The sequence below is a fragment of the Lates calcarifer genome, linkage group LG24 (assembly GCF_001640805.2).
Source record: "Lates calcarifer isolate ASB-BC8 linkage group LG24, TLL_Latcal_v3, whole genome shotgun sequence".
Classification (NCBI taxonomy): Eukaryota; Metazoa; Chordata; class Actinopteri; family Centropomidae; genus Lates; species Lates calcarifer.
The window spans coordinates 9,019,286-9,037,853 of NC_066856.1; the positions used below are offsets into that span (position 1 = coordinate 9,019,286).

The 18,568-nt window shown below is 40.1% G+C and overlaps 1 protein-coding gene across 1 annotated transcript in view; it reads left to right on the forward strand.

Annotated features, from left to right (window-relative positions):
* The window catches only part of cntnap2a (contactin associated protein 2a), a 302,841-nt gene that overhangs the window by 123,874 nt on the left and 160,399 nt on the right, over window positions 1–18,568 (forward strand). Inside the window, 1 exon segment of the mRNA XM_018701983.2 lies at window positions 13,209–13,402. Coding sequence (XP_018557499.1) covers window positions 13,209–13,402 — 194 coding nt within the window.

Below are 18,568 nucleotides of genomic sequence, written 5' to 3' on the forward strand. Positions count from 1 at the left end.
AAAAAAAGGCCAACTTGTCAATGACAGCACAGTGGATGAGTGTAACTATACAGCTTGTGCTTTCTGCACATGCTTTATTTTATTCAGTCTCCTCAGAGATGGCGGTCCTGAGGGAGCATGTAATGGTTGAAGCATCAAAATCTGATTCCTTAGAGAAAGTTGTAGTAATATTTCAATTAAAGTAGTTGAATAATGCATACATACAGAGTGAAACACACTCATACACAGTTCAAGTGCTTTATTTTCCTTCTGCATGTGACATAAAGCTTTAATGGAATTTCTTATTTCAAAAGTAGATTTTTTCAGTTTGGACTAGTTTCATGAACCAACAAGGGTGTAAGTAACATATATCAGTTGTTCAGATCAGGCAGACTTACTCACCTCAAAAAAAAAAGTACAATTGAAGATTCATTACTCAGAGGAAATGATTTGTTGAGGTGGCTAACCTCCAAAGTCTTATAATACAATGGTTAAACCCAGTGGTTGGGATACATCCAGAGATATTGTACTGTTTCTGTATTTAGCAGTGAAACATTTTCATGCTAAAATAAGGAAATAGTCCTCTCACTTTTACTACTTGTCAGTTTTGACTTGTAATTAGTTGCCCAGCATGCCCCCAGTGAAACCTTATTTTTCTCACGTTTCCACTTTGTTGTGATCCAAATCACAACATATGACAGACACAGCCTGTGATAAACAACAAACTCCATCAGATGTTGACTTAGTGTTAAATGTGCTTAAATGTGTGCATACTGAGACACATGTCAAAATACAGGAGGAAATGAGGGAAAAGGATATAAAGTTTTATCTCATCCTCTGTGTCTTTGTGTCCTCCACAGAATGACACTATGTTTAGATGATGAGGTCGTCACCTTGTTAGCATAAAGCATATGACGGGTGGAATATAAATTTGGAGGGGAAATAAAAAACGCAGAGAAGTTCTGCAGGAAGGGATGATCAGGTTGCCTCTTTAAAAAATTGTCACACGGCTGTGTATAAATACATCTGAACAAAAAAGCATAACAAATACACTTGCTGCACATGTTTAGAATGCCAGTATAACAAGATCCACAACATGTACTGAATGAGAAAACAAGCGTACAGTCCGTCAAGCGCTCATGATACATGTACACATTCACAGAGACACTCAAAGGCATGAAAAACACAAGTCTACACATGAAACATCCAGACTATCAGAGGAACACAAGCATCTCAAAATACAGGTTTGCACTCCACACTGGTTCTGTTTATTCACAGAAGCAAATATACCGCAGCAGCACGGAACTGCTCACACTTAACACACACTTATACATTCACAAAAGCACAGACTGGAGGATTATAACCTCATGCTCACGGAGTCGCACTATAAGGAGGGGTCCCTCCCAGCAGCTGCATTTGGCAGCCAAATGTGCCGTTAGTGGCATGAGTGTGCGCTGATAAGCCAATCTACTCCAATCTCCCAGTGCTATGGAACAGGGGAGGCACAAAATCAATGGGACACACCACTCATATTAAGCTTGTGTTGTGAATGCTGACAGCTATTAGATTTTTGGGCCATAGGCATGTGCGTGAGGGTGTGCACGTCTTTATGTATATCCATTTTTGGGGTGCAAGTGCCTTATCTGTCTGTCTATGTGTGTGTGTGTGTGTGTGTGTGTGTGTGTGTGAGAGAGAGAGAGAGAGAGAGAGAGAGAGAGAGAGAGAGGTAAAACGATGCCATAACGATTTTCCAGCAGGCAGGCGTCTTCTGTATGCCAGCCAGTCACCAAGCCCCTGGTCCCTACCCTACTTGTATATCTGACTGCTGTCATACACACACTGTGTTTTCTATCCATGCACGTGTGTGTGCTTAATATGAGTAACTTAGGGAGTGCATATGTGTGGTTGTGGTATATAAATGCCTAAACAACTGGCCCATGCACATTGCTTTATTAATGTATTTATTTCAAAGCAGGAGCTTGCTAAATACTCTGTCACTGTCTCCTCAAAACCTAAACAAATTCTTTACTAACAGACTCATCATCATAATGCTAAATGCCTTTTGTCTCTGTTTGGGAAAACACAATCACTCACAAGCTGTTACTTTATGCAGCACATTATTTATAAAATTACATCACAGCATCTTATTTAAGACCAGTTCAGTTTGACTGTCAGTTGCTGATGCAGTCCATTATTACGTTATTACATCAGCTGAACTATGAGCTTGTTTGTTTTTGGGTTTTTTTTTTTTTTTCATTATTGTATTTCTGGTAGGATAAATCAAGCAGGGACAGTTTCTGCCTCTGGGTTTTGAAGACTGAATAGACTGATAAAGACTCTGACACTTTATTTGTCTCTGTGCCCCTTTCCACTCACTCTCTCTTTTATCCTCCCTCTCTCTATCTGTTAGTTAGTTCTCACCACCACCACTCTATCTTTTCCCTTCTCCTTTTTTCTCAATTTCTCCCTTTTTTTTACATCCACCCATTCTCCTTCCTTTTCTTTTTTCCCCTCCTCCCCTTTTCTCTCCTCTTGTCTGATCATTCCTCTTGCCGCCTGAGACTCTTGCTCATCGTTCTCTCTTTCTTTCTCAGGAGATAGGTTTTCATCAATTCAGTGGTGTGGAAATGCCAAAAAATTTGAGAAAAACTCAAAATATTGTAAAAAAGTTTTTACATTTGGTTGAGGTCTATAAAAGTAAAGTGTGACAAATTGCTATGGAAACAGGCTTAACGAATAAGAAACAAACACAAATATAAAACAAAAATAAATGGCATATGTCAATCATGTCTACATTGTTATCACCATTTGAGGGTTTGAGTATAAGGATGTCATCTTGTTGCAACTTATTCTTTTGCAATAGTTTAATAGCAGCTGACAGGAAAATGTTTATGTCTTTAGTAGTGGATGAAAACACACAGAAATTTGCATTTTCTTTTGTCAGGTGGTTAAAATGGTCAGGCAAAATTTGCGATATATTTTGTATGGAAACCTGCCCTTTGTCAAAACTCTTAACTGCCTCTCACCATCACTCCTCTTCCTCTACTCTCCCCCAAATGTACATTCACACCCCCCCACTACCTATCCTTAGTATTGGTTCGTGTATGAGACCCTGCACATCTCAGGGGTGTCAGACAGAGGGAAAGGTGAGCCCACTCCCTCACAACCAGTGTCTTTTGGTCTATTTGGACAGAGAGAGGGAGGGAGGGAAAGAGGAAGAGTAAGGCAGAGACAGAGACATGAAGCTAATGAAATGTAGAAAGGGATCTTTTTCCTCACATCTCCTCAGCTCAGAGTTTCTCAACCACATGAGACCACTAGGTTTGAAGATAAGTCACAGAACATTTTTAATACTGATATTATTGTTTGTTTGATATAATGTTCAACAGTTTTTAAATATCATTTGTATATAATTCATTCTGAGCTCCTTCATTTTAAAGAAGTACACAGGCAATTCAGCACAGACATTAAATGAAGCTGAGGGACTTGAGAGTCAGATGCAGCAGGGGGCAAGATATCTCTTATCTTTTAATTGTTAGTGATCATCAAGCTCCAAAACCCTTGGATCCTATGTAGACTTCCAATGATGCAACTCAGTAGTATCTTTTCTTAAACGCTTTGCGCCTCTATTCATACAAAAAATTTTATGTATGCATACTTGGTAATGGTAAAGAAACGATAAGTTCAACTGCTTAACAATAATAGGAGCAAGGATAGGAAATAAACAGTGCATACATATGGTGCACAAAACCAAGTGTCCACTTTACTTGTCATAGAGTGGAGGGACACGGACTCAAAATTTGGGCTGCATGCAGATGTTCAATTAGTTTAACAGAAATCAATTTAGTTCAGTTAATTTTTCTTAACAGAAACTCATAACATAAACAAAGATTTTAGTTACTGAAGGGCATGGAGTGCCCCATTCAGCTGTCACTATCATTTTCTTGTTTTGGTGTGCAGTGTTTATTTCTAGTGTTTCTCCACTGGTCTAATATTACCAGTTCTAACCAGGTGTTTTGAAATGTGATGGTCAGACATAAGCTAAGGCACTGTGTGTCAGTGCTAAACGTTTGAGACAAACTACCCCTATGGTATCTTCAGTGAAAATCAGACATGCTTCCAATGCACCAACTTTAAACATACAGATATGTGAGTCATAGATAAATTTATCATTACATCATTTAGACAGTGTGTGTATAATGCCATATGTTAATGACTCATTAGCCGTCTTCCATTAACAAGCTATGGCATTAGCTAGCTTCGTGTTTAATTAATTTAGCTACACATACAGTATTAGCTACAGTATAGCAGCAGTGCTATACTGTGGAAATAATGGGGTTGTTGTTCATTTACCCACTGGAACTGTATATTGCAATGTATGGGTCAGAGTGTGTGTGTTAGTTAGAGCGCTAGTGTGTTGCCAATTGCACTGCAGTGCTGCTTAATGGACAGACTAGATAATAAATAGCTCAAGTACCTATCTTTGCCTTTTCATCACTTTAATTTGTTACTTGTTATTATAAATGCAGTTTATCTGCAATTAGCCTAAATCAAGTAATATAATCAGCACACCAATGTATGAGTATCTGCTCAGGTCATGGACATTTGGAAAAAAAAAACAGTCATGAGCCAGAAAAGGTTTGAAAATCTCTGCTTTAACTTTTAGCACAAGAGTGATGAGCTCCAAATACGTTTTCAATAGTCACATAGCAACCACATGAGCTGCACCTCACACAAGGCTATGTTCAGTGCTGCCAGCCAAAGACAGAAATCTTGTTGGTACAGGTTAAAATAGAAGAGGCTTGGAGAGGGTGAAGGCAAAAGAGAGGAGAGGGGACATGAAGAAGTGGAGGCGAGGGAGGAATAGAAGACATGGAAACGTTGAAAGAAGGGCTCTCGGAGGTGTGTTAATAGACCGAAATGGACAAAGGGAACAATGAGTTAATGGTGGGAGTACAGGCAGCACTGAGAGGTAATGAAAGTGATAAGTGATGAGCCATGACTGGTTGACAATTTGAGTCACAAATGTGTAACCGCTGGAATTTGGCTTCAAGTTATATAGAGGAATTTCAGATTTCAAGTCTTGCGTAATCGCAGAAAGGGGTCTTTCAAATTTCCATGATGGTGCATGTTATTATCTCTGCACTTGATAATAGGTTATTTTGACAAAAGGTCTTTGTACAGAGCCAAGCACACAGGAAAAGAATTAATACCATTTGTGTGTGAAGAAAGTGAGAGTGGAATAGGCGAACTGCATGTGTGCCCATGTGGCTGTGCAGTGCAGACATGGCCAAGCATGAGATTGGGCCACTAATCACAAACATGTGGCCACTGATCCTTATATTCCATTTTCTTCTCTCCTCTCTCTCTCCTTATCCCTCTTCCTCTGTGTTCCTCTCTCCTCCCGCTCTGTCTTGTCTCTCTCTGCCTTCCATCACAGCGTTGTCTCTCCCTTTTTCTCTCTCCATCTCATTTTCCCTCCATACATTTTCTATTTTCTACAGTAACATTCTCAATCCCACACTCCATTTTCTCAGCCTGTCCCCCTTTCTTTCTTCCCAGACCTCATTATCTATTTTTTCTTCTATCACATCTCTCACATTCTCACCTTTATACACACTTTTCCAAGTTTTTCCAAAGTTTTAAGAAGTTACACTGTATCCCTCCATATTGAAATGAAGGACGTCACAGCACTGTAGTAGACGTGTGCTCTGACTTGCTGGACAATTAACCGGATTCCCCCTCCCTTTTCATGAGTTGCTTTTCATTCTCTGTCATCTTGCAAAATTGTTTGATGTCTCTAGCCGTTGCAGTCATCCATCGATAATGGCGGTCCGCTCCTAATTAAATTACTCTGTCTCCATCCGCTCCCTTTGCTCCATGACAGAAAGATAAAGTACTAGCAAAGAGGCTAACCAGCTGTTTTCTTTCTGCTGCCTTTTTCTGGCGGCCTAGCATCTTAATTAATTAAGAAGTTATACTTTCTGTTTGTGTAGTTTTGGTGTGAAAAGCAGCAGCTTTGATAAACACACACTCACATGTTCTCACACACATACAATAGGTGTGAAAGCATTTAAACCCGAATGCACGATCCTGTCAGGTATATATGCTCACTCACTCTCACGCTGACAGTAAGACAGAGGAGAGATGTTCTCATGTTTGATGCTCTGCTCTCCCACTGTCACTTTTGTTTGTGTGTCAGGCCTGTCACCAGCCAATCGTCCAAAATCGCACTGTCCAAAGTGTCTCTTAACGCTGCTCTTTGACTTGAAAATCTCTCCCCCTTCTGTGTTAAAATCTGTATCTCTCTTGCACTCCCTCAAACACTTTCAATTGTTCTATCCTGCTTTTGTTTCTGTTCTGCCCTATCTTGCTCTTTTTGCTTTTCTCCACTGTTTGCTCTTTTCCTCTTCTCTGACTCATTTTCTACCATTAGTACTGCAGAAGCTATTTACCCAGTCAGGCAGTTGAATTAAAGCCATATACTTTGTACTACCCTACCTGGCAGTAAAAGTTAAAGTCATCACAAAATCAACACACACACACACACACACACACAGAGAAAGAGAGAGAGAGAGAGAGAGAGAGAGAGAGAGAGAGAGATTCACATTCTGACTTTATGTATTGTCCATACAGTACATACTGTATGTATATTTTCAAGTTCCCTCCCCAGGAGTGATGGACAACCCTGTAAGCTCTGATCATCAGTATCTAAAAAAGAGCAACAGAGGAGGGTGTTAAGTTGACAGCCTAACAAGAGATGAACTGAGCAGAGAAAAGATCACTGTTTGATTCAAGTTCAAAGCTCCCAAAGGAAGCCTTCATATCTTTGCTTGTGGTCCAGTCTAATGACACACTGCCAAGGGTTTCTGGAGCAGTGTGAATTGAGATATGTGAGATGTGATACAAGAAAAATAACCACACAGATTGCATTAGTTTTCATTTTCATTGCATTGACAGTTTCAAAAGGTAGCCATTTTGGCAATGGTTCCCAGAGGGCACTTCCTGGTTTGATTTTCTCTCCATTATGTTCCCCTGCCTTTCCTTAGTCAGCACATTGCAGTTGGTAGATCTATCTGTGCCCCCTACATCCCCAAGATGACTTTGTAGTGGCTTTTAGTGTATGTTCATTTTTATTGGGTTTTGTGAAAAATGGGCAATAACTACCTTTGTGCAATCACTTTGTTAGCAGCCTACAGATACAGCTATTATACCACTGAAAAACTGATAAAAGCAAGTATTTCACCCATGTGTGTGTGCATGTATACACACAGTTGCATTTGTACGTGCACTTGTATGCTTGTTTGTAAGAGTATTTGTGGTTATAATCAGTACTGATATCAGCATGTTTCCACTTTAACACACACCCTCCGACTGCGCCACCACTGCTATAATGCTGGGTTATCGGTGTCATCATAGATGGCTCAAACCTTGTTTTGCAAGGTTGGAGAAACTCCAGCCATGTTTTTCGGCCTTGGCTGGCTCCTTTTTATCACAGAAGGAGCCTCTCTGTGTGAATTCCATTTGGCCAGTACAGACCTGTGAAGGGCACCACACAAGACCATTTTCACCAGGTAGCTTTCAGGTAGCACATTAATCTAATTTCTAACATGCTGCTTCGTTAAAAATGCCAGCATCATGCCACAGGAATTGGTCCCAGTTCAAGTGAATTATAGGGTTATAGAGCAGTGGGGTGTATATGGGAGCTTTGTCCCTTCAAACAGATTTTACTCAATTGCAGGATGGGCTGATAAATTGCTAAAGTATATTATCAATACTAGAGAATTTCCCGAGTGAGAAAAAAATCAGATTGGATTTTCTGCCTTTTTTTATATTCATTAAAAGTTGTTCGATCTGTCTGACCGGGTGGGGCTGTTATTAATTAATCTGTTATTTTGCATTGATCCATTTATTGTTTAGTATATAAAATGTCAGAAGAAATTGTGAAAATACTCATTACCAGAAGCCATGCTGCCTTTTCAACTTGCTTTTTCTATTGATTAACAGTCCAAAACTTTTCTATTTACAGTTATATTAAACATAAAAGCAGCATTTAAGAAGCTGAGCTGCAGAATATTTTTGGTTGATTAAAGACTGAAAGAGGGAATCAGTTATCAGAAATGTTGCTGACTAATCAATCAATCAACTAATTGTTTCAGCTATCTAACAAATAAATTGCATGTTTACATTTTGACCTTTGTGTTTTTCATCACTTAATGCCTCAGTGTAGCTCCAAGTGTCCATTATCCAGTGAAAACAATTTGGTATCTGCAGTACTTTCAAGATTTTTATGAGCTTCAGTGGAGAAAAATCTAGGTGGCAGTGCTCCTCTAGTTTCTGCCTCTGTTGCTTTCAAGGCTTTATTCTCTCTGTCTTCCCCTTGGATTGTACTTACTGTCTGTCCTTTGTCCTGAGCTCTATCTCCTGATCTTTTCTCTCTGTGTTACTCGCCTTTCTCCTTTTCTTCATGTCTTCCTCAGAGGTGGTTTCTTTGACCTTCCCTGCTCCCCTGTTCTCTCCTCTATCCTACTCCTGCTCCTCTCCTCCTCCCCGAACATCTGTGTGTGTGACAGGCGAGAGAACAGTGACGGTCCCCCGACGCTCCTCCCCTCCCCTTTCTCCTCCCATTTTTTTCCTCCCCCTTCCCTCTTTCACTGATGGTGTAGTTCTTTCACTGTCACTCTCTCACCTCCCATTCTCCCCCTACTGCCAGCCTCCTCCATCTCCACTTTATTCTGTCAACCTCTTCTCACTTCTCCCCCGTTCTCCCTCCGGCTTTCACCTTTCACTGCACCTCTGTTCTTTTTTTATATATATATATAACCCAAACCTCTGTCAAGCTGCCCCTCCTCCCCTCTCACCTCTCATCTGTTCCTCTTTTTCTGGGCCTCTCCAATATATGACAGCATTTGCTCATCTCACTTCTCTGTTCCCTTTTTTTTATTTGTGTCCCTTGTTCCTCCCCTGACCTCTAACATCACGCTCTTTAGCCCAGAGCTCTCTCCTCTCATTGCTTTTTTTAGTCATCTTTCCCGCCATCACTTTCACAATCTTTTGAACCTTTATGTCTCTCAGGACATTTCAATCTCTCTATCTCTCTCTCACTCCCATCTGTTCCTTCTGGTAACCCCATAACCCTAACATGCCTTCTGCTCCATCCTTCCTCTTCACCCCCTTTTCCCTAACTGTCACCCTGTCCTTTCATTCACCCTTTAAAGCCATGTTCAGACTGACAGAAACACCACTTTAAAAACGCAGTTCCCTCATTCATTTTAGTGAGACTGCAGAGGTGGGCTCTGGCAAAGAAAGGTTGAGTTGTCTGTCAAAAAAGTTGCATAGGGCTCAACTTTTGATCCAACATAATGCAACAGTGTATTGTGCTTAGCACTTTGTGAACAAGGCAAAAGGGAAGGAGACCCAGGTGCAGACTCACAGCTAGAGCATGATCAGTAAAAGCAGTATTAGAAATAATGGATGACCAACAGGCTTATGGGCACAGGCAGAAAGTTCAAATACAGGAAGCATGTATGAACTCACAGGGACGGGGCAGGAACATGGTGCCGGCAGGGAGGCAGGTACTGATTCAGGTAAGTATGCAGGTACAGGTAAACGGGGCTGGAACTCAAAGGTAAACTGGCAACATTCACAATCTTGCAGAGAACCATTGTTAGCAGGCAGGTGATGTATATATACATTGCTGATCTGCAATGAAAGATAGGTGCGAAGGTGGGTATGGGGTGTGGGTGTGGTAATGGAAGGAAAGTCCAGGGGACAGGTGGTGATAGTGTGTGGTCAATGATGATCATTTTTTGTTTGGTTTTGTTTGTTTTTTTTTACTGCAGTGTAATTTTTGGTTTGAATGGCTGCTCACAGGCACCAGTGGGTGAGTGTGGTCAGTGAGACAGTGGCACTGCAGAGTAGAGAATATTGCAGATTTTCTGTTTTAGTGGCCTTGGACAATGCTTGCTTTGTGTTTCTCACCGGCCAACTGTAGAAAACTGTTTGCATTTCAGCAGTTCCCACAAAACAAGGGTAGAATGATAAAGAAGAGTATGTCAGCTAAGCTTTGCATTTTGAACAAAAAGAAGACAATTTCATTCCCAGTTTTGACATTAAAATGTCTCAAGGTTCATTACTTGGTCATCAGATATGACAAATGAAAACCCTTTGTAACAAGAAAGCTGTATGGGTGGAGAGTGTTTGAGGATACATGCAGCTATAGAGGCACTCATCCTTCTTTCCTCAACTTTCAAATGAGCTGACACTGAAATACTTCAGCAGCTGAGTTCTCTGTATGCTCACCTTCAATCCACCATCACTGTGGAATGTGCAGTAATGGCCACATTGCACATATATTCTAAGGGCTCTGTGTCTCTCCTATTGTACTGAACTCTACCCATAACTTTTCCAATCTTAGCTTTCTATTCCATGTCATTTGAAACCCCCCCCCCCCTTTTATTTCTCTTTCTCCCATCCTTTTCCCTGTGCTCCGTTCCTCTTCCACTCTTCACTTCTGTGCTCATCTATCACCTTCTTTACCATAACTACATTGCTCCCTTTCTGTCGTCTTTTTTTTCCATCCCATCCACATGCTATCTCATCTTTGGCTTCCCCAATACCAGAGCCATAAAATCCTCTCTCATCACTCCTTCTTTTGTTCACCTCATCCATCTCTCTTACTCTCCCTCATCTCCATTTTTCTGCCTCCCTCCCACCCTCCTCTTGTCACTCCCTCACCACCACCACATGCACACCTTCTCGTCATTCTTTCCGACACCCCACCCTCTGATCTTGTTCAAAGCATCACAGTGTCTCAGTCATTGTCCACTCAGCTTGCCTTCTTAATCTTTATTTTCTGTTGTCTGTTTACTTATCACTATCACCCCGCCCCTACCCAATTCTTCACCCTCCGTCCCTTCCTCCTCCCTACTCTCCCCACTTTTGATAGTGTTTTATCCCCCCAGGGGAATGGCTTCGCTGCAACGGGTTTTTGAGGTATTGACATTTCCACTGATACAGGCCTGGTTATCTGTCAAGGCCGGGTCTAGAGTGTAATGGCTCTGTAATTGGATAAGATATAGGATTTTTGTCAAGGGAGGGGGATACATCGCAAACCGCCTGGCCCTCTATTTTATCATATGACTATCATCTCTCATGCCTCCTCCACTATGCTTGGTGTTCTTCTCCCACTCTCTCCCACTTTCTCAGTCTTACTATCTCCCTTTTTCTCTCTTTGTCCCCACGTTTCTGTTTTCTCTTTCTCCCTGTCATTTTTAAATCAGTCACTCTCCTTCACTTGTGCTTCCAGCCCGTCACTTTCTTATCAGTATTTGTGTCCTTTAGAAAAAAAAATCCATCACAGAGAATCAAGGAAGACGGCCGTGACATGGCCAGTTCGCAGTCCATCCACCACCCACTCGTCCTGATAATCATTTCACCATTGCATTCTGTCACAGGCTCGGCTGTTTGCTGCACTGATATATCTTCAGTGCATTGTGTGTGTATGTGAAAGTGTTCCCAACGGCCCCTACATCTGTTGTAGTCACTCTTGTGTTCATTTTTTTTGTATTTCTTGACTCTTCTCATAGAAGCCTACACTACACTACACAATTATATTACATGGTGTTTTTTCCTGTCTTTTTCTCTTACTTCTCATTGCCAGATGAAATCAGGTCAGTGGGATCTGGACCAACATTTTTCTTTCCCTTCTGTCTAGCAGTTGCTTTGCTCTTTTGTTTCCACACCATTTAACCTGAGGCTCATTTAACCCACAAGGACTAAGGGAGTTTGGCCCTGCCTCAGGTAGACACCTGCAGGTGCAAAGGGGGGCAACTTTTGGAGGACACATGGGTGTTTGTCTTGCAATGATGGCTGAGCCTTGAGGTTTCAGGCTAGCACAAGGATGCAGCCTGCCACTGAGTGGATTACGAAACAAATACAGCCATCTATTCCAACAGTCGAGACTGTAGCCATGGGAAAATGGCACTGAGACATTCTCCTTTGATGCTTTCATAGATAGTCATTTTCTTCAAAGCAATATTTCACCTTGGTAAAATGCTTTCCAACTTTAGTGCATCTGCCCTGTATAGGAGATAATAAACCTTCAAATTGGGGGTTGTGTCTTTGAATATTTTTGACAACCCTCTAAGCTATATGCAAAAAGGTAAAAAGGGCAAATAATTTCACTCTCAACATTTAAGTAATTTCCCCTGTGTTTGCTGTCCATTTTAAGAATAACCCCATAAAACTATTCCAACAGAGATGTGTGCACTCAAAATGAAAATGCATGATCCACCTGAGTGAAATATCACTTTAATCTGCACTCTGATACACACATTGAGTCAGAGTTTAGACGGACATAAGTGGAGATAGGAAGTGGATTGTATTTGTACTTGACAGTATTTGCATTTTGACATATTTGCATGTCTAGGTAAAGTCTGACTCTGTGTTAACCTGTGCACAGACTGTTGTAGTACTTTGTGAAAAATATATATCTTCAGTAACAAAACCGTAATGTTGTGCTCATGCCAACTGTGGTTTCATCCATGGTCTATTGTGTCTATCTGAGCTGAAACTGAATATATCTGTAGTTGTGTAGTTGTGTATTGAAAATATCAATATACTATGTCTTACATACCAGTATTAAAAAGGAATCCTGAAATGTCAAACATGCAAATGCAATTTCTGTAGAAGCTGAAGTGTCTGTGTTGTTGGAGAGTGAATAATTATATGATACTGAAGAAGAGTGCACTTGTCATTCTTGTGAAACATCTTAATGGTCGGCAGGCTGTAACCCTGTATGCAAAGCTCTTAATAAAACATTGCACTATTTCTGTTTCTGTCTTAGAGGAAATGTCTGGGCCACTGTCGGCTGGACATTGACCATTAATAATAGGACAGGCTATAACCTTGTAACTATACATTCTCCTTATAAAATGTCATTATGGCAGTACCATGCTGCTTCTTTGCCTGTCTTGGATTTAAGAGCTAGTCTGCCCTGAACATTGGCAACGCAGCCTGTATGCACAACAGACAGCACTCGCTAATGATATATACTGAAGAAAAAACAAATTTCCCACCATTTGTTACTTTTATGCTTATTTAACCCAGGGCCAAGCCATTTTACTAGCAATTCTTGTGTTGACAACACATTGTCAAAGCGATGTAAGATATTTGAAGTAGACAACCTTTGAATTGCCACTCATTATAAAATATCACTAACACTGCAGGTGCCGGTGGATGGTCACCTCTGGACAGTGACCATTACCAGTGGCTACAGGTGGACCTGGGTTCCAGAAAGCAGGTTAGCGGCATAGCAACACAGGGTCGTTACAGCAGCTCTGATTGGACGACACGGTACCGTCTTCTCTATAGTGACACAGGACGGAACTGGAAACCATATCACCAAGACGGCAACATTTGGGTGAGTGAACAAGAAATGTGTTTGTGTATACAGTGTGTCTGTCAGTGTGTCACAGAGAGGAGGACCATCACAGACAGAGCTTTAGGGCTTTGGGTGATAAGTGGAGATAACTATATCCAGAGCTATTTGCATGCATTGTTCTGGAAAATATCTGGTTCTGTTACTATTTTTATTTCCCCTGTCTTTTAATGAATGAATGTATGACTCAACACATACATAAAGGATTGGTTAGAAGGTAAATATTTTCATGGTTATAGAAAAGGAAATTGAATGACACTCTGCTGCATAAAATAAATAGAATGTTTTCTTGTCATTATTACTAATATGTGATGGTTTCCTTTCACCTTCTCGTAAACCCAGAGCAGAAAATCTTGTGTGGGAGGAAGTGTGGTGCACATAAATATTCATCAATTAATTAGCTCAGTTTTAACAAATGTAACATCTCAGCCATAGACCTTATTCAAGCTCTGGTGGGTTCTAGATGGAAAATACAGTGCAAGAACAACATGCGAGAATGAGCCACTAGCTCTTTATTCCTTGACATTGTGGTCTCTTTCTGGCTATGTCCCCTATTCCAAACTAACAGACCTCCGTCACCACACTATTAGCAGGCACTTGAGTGGGGCATCTGACAATCCATGATCATTAGCTAATGGGTTAATGACCCACTCTATTCACTGTTTCTGTTTGGTGTGGGGCTACAGGTGATAACAGATGGGCTTTCAGCTTGAGGAGAGGAGAGTACAAGAACAACCCTGTCATGAATAATACTGATATACCAAGCTAGTCAGCAGAAATCTAAGACTTGGAAGTAAAAGCAAGAGGGCTGTTTGCATGTTTATCTCCAGCAGTGGAGTGAGACAGGGTTTGTTTTTCCCTAGTCTATCTGATTCTCTTCTGTTAGAAGGATCTGTGTAGAAGGGGTATCAGCTGTGTCCAAAGACAAAGACAGGGTAGGTTAACTGGTGACTTTAAATTCCCTGTAGGTGTGAATGTGAACTTGGATGGTTGTTTGGCTCCATATGTCAGCCCTGTGATAGACTGGCAACCTGTCCAGGGTGTACCCTGCCTCTCACCCAATATCAGCTGGAATTGGCTTCGGCCTCCTGCAACCCTTAAAGAATAAATTGTATTGGTAATGTGTGGATGAATGATCAGGGACGACATACGTTAATTCATTTCAGTATGTTGTAAATGTATCAGATTTAGCAGAAGATATATAAAACCAAACAAAACAACATAAAGGAGAGGATGGAATATTGAGCAAAAATGTGAAGAAAACCTTGTAAAACAGTATAAATTATATCATATAGCTTTAATATATCACCTACTAGATTGGTCAGTGATTAATAGCAAAGCAACATCGAACAATACTGTATGAGATAATGTGAAATAAATGTCTTTTTTGCCCTTTTCTGTTGCCTTTTTAAAATTAAGATGAAAAAGCCTTGAAAACAGGTGGAATAAAAAAGAAGGTGACCATGTTGATGCCTGTTGACCATTGTTTACGAAAATTTGGTACATATCAGAATGTTCCAAAGTAGTGAATCTGATAAGGGAACACTTCTTCTCCAGAATGCTAAAAATGTTTTGTGTTCAGCTCAGGAAGTGTGGTGCTTTTTAAGCTACAAAGGAAACACTTCACTGCTTGTTTGGATTAAATTACATTACATTCAGACTATTGGTTGTCACACAAAAGTAATTTTGTATGTTTTTATTTGGTTGCCCTCCTAGTAAACTATAGAGTTTGAGCGTACTTTAATTTAGAGCTGCTTTTCCAATGAAACGTTGATATTCTTCATGCTGCTGTGTTTGTTTTGTCAAATTAAATACAGAATAACTTGCATACACAGGCAGCCAATTTTCACCACCTACAGCTGTCTGGTTCTTTTCTTCTTTTTGACCTTCTTTCTCAAGCTTGGAGAATAATCCATCAATATTTCTAACACACTCTGATCAAGCACCTTACAAAACTACTGACATGTAAAGAAATATTTAGCTAAGAGTATTAATTTTAGTTAGCCTTTGACTTTACTAAGTTTGTTGTGAAAAAAAGATGAAATACTGACAAAAAGAATGAAGAAAAACCCTTTAATTGGTGTACATGGACAAGTGAATCTGCTTTCCCTCTGATGGTATTAAATGGAGGTTGAGCCTGATTCCTGCCCTCTTGGTAGCTCGTTTCTTGAGCTTGACATACAGTACATCCCTTGCAGGCAGACACCCTTGTCTCCCACATTAACCACCTACTGTATAGTCTGATATTCCAACATAAGCATTTTATTGGCACAGTTTGTCACAGATGGTATACCAGCTTGAGGAAGTGTTTCCTGACAGACATTACTCAAGGCAGAGCATTTTTTAATTGATTCTGACCCTAAAATTTTTATTCCTGAAATACACCAAATCCATACTTCAGAATTTTCTTCCTCTGCTGATCTCTCCTTCAAAAGTCAAAGAACCTTCATATGCACTCATGATCACCATCATTTGAGTATGTGATTATTTGACATGTGGAGTGTTTACCATCTCTAGTTAGTGTGTTTTCATACAATAAATGTGTACACTATGTTTTGCATGTGTGCATTTTTGTCTGTAGGCATTAAGCTCTGCATTAAGCTCCAAATAGCTTCATCATTATTCTTTCTTTGAGAACTGTTTGGACTGGTTGTGGTGACAAATATGGATCTTTTACAGTTGAAAGTAAATTAAGCTGTTGTTTTTGTGTGCTGCATCATAATTGTTTGCCGATTATTATTTATTCAAAAGTGTTTTCCTTCTGCCATTAACCCTGATTCATTGCCTCTAATATTTCTGCAAATACTCCAAAACACATTAATCTCTCGGGTGTTTTTGTAACTATAGCAGACTTTTTTTTCAGTTTTGCCTAGATGTATGACATATATATTGCTTTTTAATTTATTGCCAGTGTAATTCAAAATATTGCTTATGTAAACAAATACACAGCCAATAATTTTAAGCCGGGCATATACCATCAATAACCCCCAGTGCAGTAACAAGCAAACCTGGAGCCATTTATTTCTCTCTGTCTCTTGTCTTATTTAGAAGAGGCTTTTGGATACAAGCAATCTACATGAGTGCCCACACACGCATGCACACACACACTTTTACTCCTACTAAAACTTGGTGATAATTAAAATGTGCCTCTGCACAAGTTTAGACCTCACCTTTTGTGATTGTGTGTGTGTATGTCCATTTGTGTATAAGTGGTGATAATATCGGAGTTATCAGTGCTATTGATCAAAGGGATGGGTGGGAATGGTAGGGTGCTAAGCAACTTAATGTCTCTCTGTCACACACACATAGACACACACACTTCTACCATCAGGCTCTGTTTCAGCCCATTCAATCACACTCGGCTCAGTCCCATTCACCACTGGATGAGGTTCACACAGCGATCCCCAGAGAGAAAACCACCTGTCCCGCACTCTTATGCATGAAGGTTCTATTCAGGAACCTTTTGCCACCAATCACTGCCTGCCATTACTCCACACTGATGATTTAACTCTTTCACTGCCAAACTGAGGGGAACAACTTTCAGTTAAAGTGTGTTGAAGTTTGCAAAACTGTTGTGACTGTGATTCACTGGGGAAGATAAGTAGTAAAGACCTGGCAAGTGCAATACTGGTTTTGTGAAAAATTCTGTTTTAATGCCTCATACTACTGAGGAAACACACAGACGCATTTCTGTGATAATTAAAATAACTACAACAGATGACAATAAGGGCTTTTGCAATAATTATACTGATAGGGGAGCACTCACTGGTTGTAATGGAAGATACAGTGGATTTATACATTGACAGTATCTTATCTATCTAGTTTTCATTTATTTCTTACAATAAATGGAGAATGGGGTTTCCAATCACTACTGTGCTATAGAAAAATGTGTTGATTATCAGGTCCATAGTATTTGTATCTTGTGCTTTACAAGGATGTTCAAGGATGCTCATGTACACACTCGGGCACAGGGGTGATGTGACACACAGTCAAGACAAGTCAATAGGTAGGAAAGTGCCAAAACAGAAGAGAAGAACAGCAAGCAGATGTAAAGAATCAGGATTTACAAATGTTGTAGAAGGAACAAAATGCATTTCTTATATTTGTCAGAGCATGATGACACATATGATTTGTTGTGCAGCACTGAAGGCAAAACCATGTTTATTTAGAATGAGAACTCCACAGACTACTTGAGCAATATTTGTTTTTTGTTTGCCAGATTGCACTCTGGTAATGATGGCAATAAATGGAAGAAGATTGACTGATTTACTTACTTACACACCCTCAGAAAACTGTCACTCATAAAATGGTGACAGTTGCAAAAATTACAGTCATGTGTTTTAGAAATGACAGGTAACAATTTGTCATCAAAATGCATGTCTTGGAAACCTTTCAAGTGATCATCCCAGTGTCTTTTTTCAGTTTAACTGTCATAGTTTGATACCACAGCGCTTTCTGCACTTTAATGTGTGTCTCAGAGGGAACATTAAAAGCTAAATGTGGTGTGTAGTGAATTCTGAGAGCATAGGAAAAAACATTCTCTGTCTGATTGCACATTAAAACTCAATTAACTTAACAAACATTTTAAGTCACATTTTCCTTCCACACACTTGTTTGCCATAACTCATTCTGATAATGCCAGCAGGCCCACTCTCAACATTGTCGGATTGTTTAGTCATGTGGATGAGAAGCTTTAAGCTGCAAGTACACCAGGTCAGTTGACTGTAATGTATGTAACCAATAAACTGGTGCAGGCACAGCTGCAAGTCTTAAACTGATACCAGATCAAATGGCATGTCACATTCAATAACGGTTTCTTACCAGAGCAGTGAAACATAGAAAAAAGTTTCATGTTCCATGTGCCTCTAGCTGGCAAAAGGCATGTAGAGAGCACAGGGTTAGATTGCATTCAGATACTCTGTGTGTGTGTGTGTGTGTGTGTGGTGTGTCTACACGTGTTACTACTGTACATGATGATGTTCCACATAAAGTAAATCTTTACTGTATATAGACATGATAGAAATATGGATCTCTCAGATTAACAGTGCAAAGCACCTAAATAATTTTCAAACCTGTTTGCTTGGAAACACAGGGCATAAGGCATAAGGCAAATGAATTATAGTTACTTATATTAGTTGTATAGTTGTA